Raw genomic sequence first — 12680 nt, 5'->3', positions numbered from 1 at the left:
GTAGAATGCCTATCAGATGTCTTTTTAGAGCAGCTTGTGGTTGAACACACTTGGGGAAAGGTAATTCTGGATTGGGTGTTGAGCAATGACCCAGATTTGATTATGAATCATAAGGTAAAGAAACCCTTAGGAAGCAGTGATCATAATATGATAGAATTCACACTGCAGTTTGAGACAAAGAACTTAAAGTTAGATGTATCAGTATTACAGTGGAGTAAAGGGAATTACAGAGGGAAGGAAGGGAAGGAAGGTTGACAAGGGAAGTCAAAGACAGCATAAAAGCAAAACATAAGTACTGAACTTAGATGATTGGGAAGCTTTTAAAAAACACAAGAAAGCAACTAAATAAGCCATAAGGAGATAAAGAATTGAAATACAAAGCTAAGCTGCCTGATAGTATAAGCATACCAAAAGCTTCTTCTGCTAGACGCTGAGTAGAACAAAGGTGAGAGTGGATATTGGACTGATGGAAAATTGGCACTGGAGAGATAGTAATAGCATATTTTGCGTCCGTCCTCATGGTGGAAGACACAAACAGTATACCGGAAATTCGAGAGTGTCAGGGGGCAGAAGTGAGCATAGTTGCTGTTACTAAGGAGAAGTTGTTTGGGAAACTGAAAGGCCTAAAGGTTGATAAGTCACCTTGCCCAGGTGGACCACACCACAGGGTTTTGAAAGAGGTAACTGAAGAAATTGTGGGCATATTAGTAATAATCTTTCAAGAGTCACTAGATTCTGGAATGGTTCCAGAGGAATGGAACATTGAAAATTTCATTCCACCCTTTAAGAAGAGAGAGAGGCAGAAGCAAGGAAATTGTAAGCAGTTAGCCTGACCTCAGTGGTTGGGAAGATGTTGGAGTCTATTATTAAACATGAGGTTTCATGGTACTTGGCAGTCCATGACAGCATAGGCCAAAGTCAGCATAGTTTCCTTAAGGGAAAATCTTAATGGACAAAATAATTGGAACTCTTTGAGGAAATAACAGGGTGGATAGACAAAGGAGAGTCAGCGGATGTTGTTTACTTAGATTTTCAGAAGGCCATTGACAAGCTGTATATGAAGTTGCTTAACAAGGTAAGAGTATTACAGGAAAGGTGCTAAATGGACGAAAGATTGACTGACTGGCAGGTGGCAAAGAGTGAGAATAAAGGGGGCCTTTTCAGATTGGCTGCTGGTGAATAGTGGTGTTCCACAGGTGTTGGTGTTGGGACATCTTGTTTTCAAGTTATATATCAATGATTTGGATGGCTTTGTAGCCAGGTTTGCAGACTTTACAAAGACTGGTGGAGGGGCAGGTTGTGTTGAGGAAGCAGTGTATCTGCATAAGGATTTAGACAGATTGGGGGAATGGGCAAAGAACTGACAAATGGAAGTGTATGGTCATGCTCTTTGGTAGAAGGAATAAAGGCACAGACTATTTTCTAAATGCGGAGAAAATTGAAAAATTGGCGGCATAAAGGGATTTGGATTCCTTATGCAGGATTCCCTAAAAATTAATTTGAAGCTTGAGTCGGTGTTAAGTAATGTTAGTATTCACTTTGAGAGGACTAGAATACAAGAGCAAGGATTTAATGCTGAGACTTCATAAGATATTGGTTAGACCATACTTGGAACATTGTGAGCAGCCATGGGCCCTTTACCCAAGAATAGATAGAACATAGAACATAGAAATCTACAACACATTACAGGCCCTTCGGCCCACAATGTTGTGCCGACCATGTAACCTACTCTAGAAACTGTCTAGAATTTCCTTATCACATAGTCCTCTATTTTTCTAAGCTCTATGTACCTATCTAAAAATACCCTATTGTATCCACCTCCATCACTTTTGCTGGCAGGGCATTCCATGCACCCACCACTCTCTAAGTGAAAACTTCTTTTTCCCAGGGAAATAGATGCCATTGGAGAGAGTCCAGAGGAGTGTCAAGAGAATAGTTCCAGGAAAGAAAGGATTAACGTATGAAGAGAGTTTGATGGCCCTGTGCCTATACCTGCTGGAGTTTAGAAGAATGAGGGAGTGGGTGGGGATCTCATTGAAACCTATTGAATATCGATAGGCCAAGTTGGAATGGATGTGGAGAGATGCTTCTTATAGTGGGAGTGTCGAGGACTAGATTGCACAGCATCAGAATAGAAGGACATCCCTTTAGAACTGAGATGAAGAGGCATTTCTTTAGCCAGAGGGTAGTGAATCTGTGAATTCATAACCACAGATTCCTGTGGTGGCCAAGTCATTGCATATACTTAAAGTGGAGGTTGCTAAGTTCTTGGTTAGACAATAGACAATAGACATTTGGCCCTTCTAGCCAGCACCGCCATTCACTGTGATCATAGCTGATCGATCATACTCAATCAGTACCCCGTTCCTGCCCTCTCCCCATATCCCTTGACCCCGCTATCTATAAGAGCTCTATCTAACTCTCTCTTGAATGCATCCAGAGACTTGGTCTCCATTGCCTTCTGGGACAGAGCATTCCACATATCCACTACTCTCTGGGTGAAAAAGTTTTTCTGCATCTCTCTTCTAAATGGCCTACCCCTTATTCTTAATCTGTGGCCTCTAGTTCTGAACTCACCCATCAACGGGAACATGCTTCCTGCCTCCAGCATGTCCAATCCCTTAATAATCTGATATGTTTCAATCAGATCCCCTCTCATCCTTATAAATTCCAGTGTATACAAGCCCAGTCGCTCCAATCTTTCAACATATGATAGTCCCGCCATTCCGGGAATTAACCTTGTGAACCTACGCTGCACTCCCTCAATAGCAAGAATGTCCTTCCTCAAATTTGGAGACCAAAACTGCACACAATACTCCAGGTGGGGTCTCACCAGGGCCCTGTACAGCTGCAGAAGGACCTCTTTACTCCTATACTCAATTCCTCGTTATAAAGGCCAGCATGCCATTAACTTTCTTCTCTGCCTGCTGTACCTGCATGCTTGCTTTCATTGACTGATGTACAAGAACACCTAGATCTCATTGTACTTCCACTTTTCCTAACTTGACTCCATTTAGATAGTAATCTGCCTTCCTGTTCTTGCCACCAAAGTGGATAACCTCACATTTATCCGCATTAAACTGCACCTGCCATATATTTGCCCACTCACCCAACCTGTCCAAGTCACCCTGCATTCTCATAACATCCTCCTGACATTTCACACTGCCACCCAGCTTTGTGTCATCAGCAAATTTGCTAATGTTACTTTTAATCCCTTCATCTAAATCATTAATGTATATTGTAAACAGCTGTGGTCCCAGCACCGAACCTTGCGGTACCCCACTGGTCACAGCCTGCCATTCTGAAAGGGACCCGTTAATCGCTACTCTTTGTTTCCTGCCAGCCAGCCAATTTACAATCCATGTCAGTACTTTGCCCCCAATACCATGTGCCCTAATTTTGCCCACTAATCTCCTATGTGGGTCTTTATCAAAAGCTTTCTGGAAGTCCAGGTACACTACATCCACTGACTCCCTTGTCCATTTTCATAGTTACATCCTCGAAAAACTCCAGGAGATTAGTCCAGCATGATTTTCCCTTCATAAATCCATGCTGACTCAGACTGATCCTTCTACTGCTATCCAAATGTGTCATAATTTTCTCTTTTATAATTGACTCCAGCATCTTTCCCACCACTGATGTCAGGCTAACCGGTCTATAATTCCCTGTTTTCACTCTCCCCCCTTTCTTGAAAAGTGGGACAACATTAGCCACCTTCCAATCAGCAGGAACTGTTCCTGAATCTATAAAACATTGGAAAATGATTACCAATGCATCCACAATTTCTAGAGCCACCTCTTTAAGTACCCTGGGATGCAGACCATCAGGTCCCGGGGACTTATCAGCCTTCAGACTCAACAGTCTATCCAACACCGTTTCTTGCCTAATATAAATTTCCTTCAGTTCATCCTTTACCCTAGTTCCTTTGGCCACTATTACATCTGGGAGATTGTTTGTGTCTTTCCTAGTGAAGACAGATCCAAAGTACCCGTTCAACTCGTCTGCCATTTCCTTGTTCCCCATAATAAATTCACCCGTTTCTGTCTTCAATGGCCCAATTTTGGTCTTAACTATTTTTTTGCTATTCACATACCTAAAGAAGCTTTTACTATCCTCCTTTATATTCCTGGTTAGTTTACTTTCATACCTCATTTTTTTCTTGGCGTATTGCCTTTTTTGTTATTTTCTGTTGCTCTTTAAAAGCTTCCCAGTCCTCCGGTTTCCTGCTCATCTTTGCTATGTTATACTTCTCTTTTATTTTTATACTGCCCTTTACTCCCCTTGTCAGCCACGGCTGCCCCTTACTCCCCTTAGGATCTTTCTTCCTCTTTGGAATGAACCAATTCTGCACTTTCTGTATTATTCCCAGAAATACCTGCCATTGTTGTTCCACTGTCTTCCCTGCTAGGGTATTGTTCCATTGAACTTTGGCCAGCTCCTCCCTCATAGCTCCATAGTTCCCTTTGTTCAACTGTGATACTGACACACCCGATTTTCCCTTCTCCTTCTCAAATTGTAGGTTAAAACATATCATATTATGGTCACTACCTCCTAATGGTTCCTTTACCTCAAGGTCCCTGATCAAATCCGGTTCATTGCACAACACTAAAGCTAGAATTGTCTTCTCCCTGGTAGGCTCCAGTACCAGCTGTTCTAAGAATCCATCTCGGAGGCACTCCACAAACTCCCTTTCTTGGGGTCCAGTACCATTCTAATTCTCCCAGTCTACCTGCATGTTGAAATCCCCCATGACAACTGTATCATTACCTTTGCGACATGCCAATTTTAACTCTTCATTCAACTTACACCCTACATCCAGACTGCTGTTTGGGGGCCTGTAGATAACTCCCATTAGGGTCTTTGTACCCTTAGAATTTCTCAGTTCTATCCATACTGACTCTACATCCCTAGATTCTATGTCCCCCCCCGCAAGGGACTGAATATCATTCCTCACCAACAGAGCCACCCCACCCCTCTGCCCGTCAGTCTGTCCTTTTGATAAGGTGTATATCCTTGATTAGTAAGGGTGTTACAGATTATGAGGAGAAAGCAGGAAAATGAGGTTGAGTGGGATAATAAATCAGCCAACATGGAATGGTGGAGCAGACTTGATAGGTTGAATAGCCTAATTCTGCTCCTATGTCTCATTGCCTACTTGTCTAAAACTGTTTATTAAGCTTTATTTCACACTCTCTGGTCTTGCTGATCACCCTCCTTCTGCAAATCCAAATGTATCACACGTACTTGTTCCTCTTTCTCTATTCTGTGAGTCACATCTTCAAAGAACTGTACCAGATTAGTCAAACGTGATTTTCCTTTTGTCACTCCATGCTGTCTCTTCTCAACACTTATTCATTTCAGGTACTCTGCAGTCATGTAGATAACAGCCATTTTCCCATCACTGGTGTTCAAGTAAAATGCCAATAGCTTTCTATTTCCTCTGTCCCTCTATTGTTAAATAATAGGTTACATGCTGCCATCCAATCTACAGGAGTCTTTCCAGAAATTACTGCTGATGTTCAGAGCATCCACTACTGCTCCTCTGTCAAAACTCTGGGATGTAAGTTGTTGGAAACTCTCAATATTCCTAATTCTTGCTTGATTTTTTTCCCACTTTTCAGATTTTGTGTCCCTTCTTCTATGAAACCATACAAAATATTCTTTTGCCATCTCTATTCTAAGTTCTCCTGCTTCTGTCGGAATGGTGCCCAAATTATACCCCCAGTAGTAGAGCTGTAGAGATATAACATGGGAACAGGCCATTAGGCCCATTGAGTCTATGCTCGGATTCAAGCATGCATTTTTGCTTTCGATGAAGGCTACGTAAGTTTCAAATTTCAGAGAAAATTTTACCATGTAGTACTTGGTGATCCATTTTCTTGCAGACGTTTACAAGAAAAATATAGAAGTACAAAACCTACTCAAAACGAAGATTAACCAACATCTACGTGCAATAAAAAGACAAACAATGCAAAAATTAAAAAAATAACGTTAAGAATATGCTTGTAAAAGAGTGCTTGAAAGTGAGTCTTTAGAATGCAGAACCAGCTCTGAGATGCGGTCAGTGAGTTCTTTTGTAACTTTTTATTGTCTTTATTTTCTCTTTCAGACTTTATATATCTATAAATATTTTTCCTTTGATCTGATATTGTACTTCTAGTCAATTCACAATTAATATTCTGATTTGGTTTTCTTTATCAATTTCTTGCAAATTCCTTTACTTGGATCTAAAATTGTTGCAAACTTCATGCCAATTCCGAATTTGATCATTTTATTGGCCTCTCCCTTTGATTTAACACTGCTTTTAATTCCTTTGTCAGCAAAGGATGAATCACATTTCCTTTTGAGTTTGTATGTCCTAAAGCCATGTATATTTTTGCAGCTCGGATAGGATTTGAATATGCTGGCTGCACTCTCAGTCTAGCAACAACAAAGCTTCAGTGAATCTGAAGCTCCAGCTTTCCTTTGAGTTGATCATATGAACTGTATATCCCAGAGCAGGTGACCCAACATAGCCAATCTTTTCAAAGCCTTAAAACTGAGCTGGTAGAACCACGTCAGTGAACTGAGGGGTTGCAATATTGGACAAAACCTCCTTGAACATTTATTTGTGAATAAATGTAAAACTGTAATCACCAGGCATAATGGGGCGCATAGATAATGATTCAAGGACAATGAAACTAATTTTGCACTTGGTCCTGCTAACGGTGATAAGACTTTTTAAATGATGCAGCCTGTTTCTATGTGAAGAGAATGGAGACAAAGATATATTATTAGATTGATGGAGACTGGAGCAACAGCTCATGAGATTGGTGGTATGTGGGAAGAACTGAGTAATTGTGATGGTAAACAATGGTTCAACTACTTGGAGATGTGACTAGGATGGAACTGAAAGATCCCCTGGGGTCTCAGACTGAGAGAGTACCAGAACCAATGGAATGAATTGGATTCAATTGGCATGGACCAGCTGGGTCGAAGGTTCTTTAGGAAGTTGCAGCAAGGCATGGGTTAAAATAATGCTCAGGCATGGATGATTCACAGATAGTGTGCAGTCAGCCCAGGCAAGAGAGGTCTTTGCAGAGCATAGCCTCTCTTTGCACAGCATGAGGCTGGAGCCATTCGACATACTAAGACAAGATAAAGATGCAAGAGAAGGTTTGACTCTTACTATTAGTCAGTTACTTCACTAATTCTGTAGTATTATTAGCATCTAATGTGTAGATTCTATCGGCTATTGATACCTAAATTATTGTAGTGTGATTGGTGATTGACTATACAAATAAGGAATTTGAACATCCATAAGGTTACCAGTTGGTCAATATCTGTATCCAACTAATCAATTTCTGTATAAAAATGGAGTTTCTGTGTTCAAACTTCAGAACAGTTTGGTGACGGCAGCCAAGCTATTCTCCTTGTGCAAGAGTAAATTAAGTGTGATTAAGGAACGAATGCAAGTTTTCAGAGTCCAGTTCATCGGCAACAACAGTCTGGTTCCATTATGTATGTTCTATGATCGTAAAACTCATATATAGATATGGGTTGTGTAACCATCGTCTGACTATTGGGAGGTAAAGGTAGATATGCAGAGCAAATTTACACATACAATAGGCTGAAGGACTGCACTGAAGGACAGGAAAGAGGAGATCAGATTGATGATAATGTCACTCCTGTCTAACGGGCTCCATGATGTTACTTATCAACTGCTGCCTGTTGTTGAGAGTAGAACTATGATTTTAATACTCTCAGTCCTTTACAAAAGCAACTGGTTGCTTTCTGTTCACTGCTCCAACCTTATGAGGGCAGTGAATGAAATCATATGGGAATAAAAGCAAGAGTGATGCAAATCTCTTTCTGGACCACATGCTTTACACGTGAACTCCCTGGTCCAAATAAAAATGACAAGAGTGGTTTGGGAGGGTTAGTGACTTCAGTGCTGCAACCAGATACAAAAGCAGCGGATTCTGTTAATTTAGTCAGTCACATGGGTGAAATGTTACAATGTCTGGCATACTTTGGAGAATGATTTATTCATTATCCAGATTCCATATAGTTCATATAATTTCTCGCAATAGCTCCCGCATCCAGTAGGATCACTGTGCTTAAGTAAAGCTGATAAGCTCTGAAGTCTCAGACATTCCCTGGGGTTTCTAGTCAAAGATGATTTGATTAACTCCCTTCATCTTGAAAGATGTCATGAGAATGTGACAATGAACTTCAAAATGGTTATTTTAATGATAGTTGGGAAATAAGACACAATTTTCTCCAGGAGTTATATCAATTATATTCCCGCCTGGAATTTTAGAAACTTAAAACCATTAATCATTTTCTTTAGTTTCTCCTTGATTAAGCTGCCAGGCTTCTCAGCAATAGACACCCTTTGCTATGATCTTCTTTCATCCCTTGTGCTCTGCTCTCAGCTTCAGCCCACAGGTCTACCGGACACTCAGTCAAGAAAGGCCAGAAGTGGAAACGTGCCCACAGTGAATGATGCAGATGTGAACCAGGCAGAATTTACGAAGCAGTGACGGTATAGGCATCTAATCTTCTCTATACATTCACTTCATGCTGATACTTTTCATCTTTCTCTGTCCTCTCTTCAAACTGGTATTCTCCTCCTTCCTTACATTAGTTTGCCTATCTTTGTGCACTTCCTACTATTCCATCGTTCTGCAAATGTCCACTCTCACCTTTCCTCCTCTGCTCAATAAAATCTTATCTATCTTCCACCCCTCCCCCCTGAACTCTTTATCCTCACTCCTCAATCTCTGCCTCTTTTGATACCACCATCATCATTATGTGCCATGTCACATAACGTAGGCAATCACGGGCTTCACCATGTGATTCTTGGCATATTTTTCGACAGACATGGTTTGCCATTGCCTTCTTCTGGGCAGTGTCTGTACAAGAAACCAGCTGACTATTCAGAGACTATCTGCCTGGAGACAGTAGTCGCATAACTTGTGATACGCACCAGCTGCTCATATGATCACCCACCATCTACTCATGACCCTGATCAGGTGGGGGTGGGGTGGGGAGCATAGCAAAGCCGATGCTACATCTTGCCCAAGGGTATCTGCAGGCTGGAGGAGGGAAGGAGAATCTGTAAGGTTTTCCCTAGAGGAGGAGGGATGGTAAACTTGTTGGGAATATGTGGAGAATAAGGAAAATTAATGGGGAAATGGGATTGGTCTGTGGGACAGTTTAAGCTCAATGGGTCCTTCACTGAAACATAGTAGAAGGCATCAAATCATGGAAAGCTCACTACAAGGGCAAATGTCTGATTCCACAGACATGATACAGATATTGAAGGTGATATCATATGTACATGGCTCATCCTCTTTGGGTTATAATGCTTACAGAAATATGTACAGACTCTGTAAGTCTTAACTGGTAAAGGTACAATTATACTGAGATGTGGAGTCTAAAATAAGTCATTCATTACTCATCTATAGGCCAAGGATAATCACTTTTCTACACTAGAATCATTGACAGAGATGTATTTCCCCTCTTACACATGTAGCAAGTCTCATTGCATGCTCATACCAGAATAGGTCTGAGTATTGGTTTATTATTGACACACCTACCAAAATGCTGTGAAAATCTTTCACTGGCTTTCACCCAGACACACCATTCAACCGAGGAAGTAAAACAAAATGCAGAATATAATGTTACAATTACAGAGAGACCACAGTGCATGGGGCTCAGTAGGGTAGACTGGAAGATCAAGAGTTCATCTTTTAACATATGACAGGTCCGTTCAGGAGTCTGATAACAGCAGCTTAGAAGCTACCTGTCTTGAGGTTGGGGGTACATGTTCTCATGGCCAAGAGAGAATGACTGGGGTGAGGGAGAGAGGGTCTTTGATTACGTTGTCCAAGGAGGTGGAATGTACTGGCATAGGTTTTGGAGAGCGGGCTGGCAGGCGTGATGGACTGGGCTGCGTTCACAACTCTACAATTCCTTGCGGCTTTGGGGAGAGCAGTTGCAGAGAGTAGTGTAAATTGTTATACAGTCTCCAGAGTTTCTATACCTTAAAGCTGTGGTGTGCACCTTGGTCCAAATGGAATCACGTGCAACAATTTACAGAAGGATCACATTGGACAAGTGCTGTCTGTCCATGCAGCTGAGTCAGGTGATCACAGAGACGAAGAGTGCGGAAGAAGAGAATTCTACTCTTGAACATTGGAAATTAATTGATTACAATGAAAATTACATTATGCATGGTGTACGCATACAAATTACTATTGTTTCCTTGCACTGAACATACTGATAATGTACATATATCAATGTGATAGTTGGGCTGAATAGGCCCAACAACCAGTGACATACCTGCTTACACAGTAGAATGCTACCATTTTGAAAATATCTTCAAACACCAACAAGGAACCATCCAAGTACATAACTGCAAAGAAAAGTTGAACAAAATTGATGCTTTCGTCACTAGAGTCACAGGCGTAAAGTATTGACTAACATTAAGTGAGTTATAAAACAATTTCTGAACTTTATATGCAGTGACTCCAATTTAACCTTGGTGCTGGAACGGCTGGAGCGGGGAATGTGGTCGGTGATTATAGTTCTCGGCACTGCAGTGTGAAACCTGGGCGGTTTTAACTCTGAGGCATTACCATCAGGCCCTGATCCACTTATCTGCTTGAAACCATAGTGCGTTGATTTTCAGCAGGAGGCTACAGCTGGGGAACACATGTGCCGTCTGCTGATTGTAGAGGGTTGGGGGGTGGCGGTGAAGGATTGATTATAGGGAGAGTCTTGGCTAAGGAACTTTTCAACTTTTACTCATTCCTGGCTTAAAAACATACATTAAAAAATGGAATGTTTACCCTTTTGCAACTGCTTTACCCTGATTCCCTGATTGCCCATCCAACTCACCCCGAGGCTTGCCGTCTTTGTAATAGTAAGGGTTTGGTTACATTTACAACGGTATATCTCACGGTTCTCTTTCAGATACACCTCTTACTTGCTCAAAAGAACAGATTAAAATCATGATCTGCAGGTTTGCAGGAGCTATGATGGGTTTGCCTCTGAGTTAAAGTTGCCTTGGTTCTTTCTTGAGGTTTAAACATGATTGTCTTGGCCAGATGCCTTAATTTAAATGCATACATAAACATTTGTGCAAACCAGTCTTCCTGTTACTGACCCTGTTAAAATTCAGTTCTAAATGTTAATCTCATAAGCTATCTGTTTTCCTGTCATTTGACATGAGACATACCACAAAATATGTCTGCCATGAAACTCTATGGTTAGCAAAAGAAACTTGAGAAGTTCCTGTACAAAATGCCATCATATTGAAAATTTCCTCTGAACTTTTAAAGTAAACAACGAATATACATTGATAACACATTACAGTGTCACTTTTCCTGACAACATTCAGCCACAAGCTTGAGCAATCCTCTAGGTCTGTTGTTTCTTTCACCCTGCCTTTATTAAGAAAGCTTGAAAAGAAAGAAATAATCAGGAAACAATTATTTTATATTCACGCATACTCAACATCCCCTGTATGAAGAGAATTGTAACAAAATATAATCCAATACTTTTTATAGATTAGAGATGTTTCTGTCCTGTTTTTTAAAAAATTCTGTTATGCTCTGGTTTCAAAATGGGGCATTCTTACAGTGCAAACAAGAGGAAATCTGCAGATGCTGGAAATTCAAACAACAACATACACAAAATGCTGGTGGAACACAGCAGGTCAGGCGGCATCTATAGGGAGAAGCGCTGTCGACGTTTCGGGCCGAGACTCTTCGTTAGGACATTCTTACAGTTCTGGCTTTATTATTCTTTTCCCTGTCTTTTTCTTTCACTGCTTTGAATCTCTCAAACTTTCTGAGTTCTGGCTTTCTTTATGTTCCCATTTTATCGTGCACTTAGCTTTCTCTTTGTTGAACCCATCAACAGCTTCTGCAGCATTTCCGAGGCACTGGAATCTGGAGTGACAAACCCCATCAGATGGAGGGGACTCAGCAGGTTCAACAGCACTGGTGGCAACACTTCCAAAAGTTGACATTCCTTTACACTCCAACAAATGCTGCCCGACCCACTGATCTCCTCCTGAAGATTTCTTGCTCTTTCAGTAGTTCTTTTCTGTCTATTAGTAATGCATCTCAGCTCTTATTCTCTCTTACTCCATAGAACTTTAGTCCTCCTACTTATTCTGCTATCATCTTCTACGTCCCAGTATGTATATCAATTTTCTTAGCATCAGATTTCCAATTATATTTTGCCTCATAATGAGGTGTTGTTGTTAAGAAGGGGTATCCATTGTTCAGAACCATAATGTCTCTGTGCCAATACATAGTCACTGTCGCCCTATGATCTTTCAACATTTGTATCTTTAAGTGTAGAACTGGGACTTTTCTCAAAGGAGGCTGGGAGGTAACTTTCAAGAGGCTTATGAAATTATGAGTAGCGTTGATGCACCATCAATAACTCACACTGAGACGTAAGGCGAGATATCGGCTTTTATTGACTGGAAGAAGGAACCAGGAGTGAGTGTCCATCATACTATGTCCTGGAGACTGAGGCCGAGCGTCAGGCCTCAGATCGCCTTTATACAGGGGCCTGTGGGAGGAGCCACAGGAGCAGTCAGCAGGGGGCGTGTCCAGACAGGCACATAGTTCACCACATTCACCCCCCCTTTGTTTGAAAGAGTCCCCATGTGGCGA

General features: G+C 41.3%; 1 protein-coding gene across 2 annotated transcripts in view; it reads right to left on the bottom strand.

The window, feature by feature from the left end:
- Positions 1 to 12680, bottom strand: part of rin3 (Ras and Rab interactor 3) — a 115149-nt gene that overhangs the window by 45333 nt on the left and 57136 nt on the right. For both annotated transcript variants that reach the window (XM_059960164.1, XM_059960174.1), the window contains exon 4: positions 10330 to 10402. In XM_059960164.1, coding sequence (XP_059816147.1) covers positions 10330 to 10402 — 73 coding nt within the window. The remainder of the gene's footprint in view (positions 1 to 10329; positions 10403 to 12680) is intronic.

The sequence above is a fragment of the Hypanus sabinus genome, chromosome 2 (assembly GCF_030144855.1).
Source record: "Hypanus sabinus isolate sHypSab1 chromosome 2, sHypSab1.hap1, whole genome shotgun sequence".
NCBI classification, from domain to species: Eukaryota; Metazoa; Chordata; class Chondrichthyes; order Myliobatiformes; family Dasyatidae; genus Hypanus; species Hypanus sabinus.
This window is presented reverse-complemented; position numbering and strand designations above follow the sequence as displayed.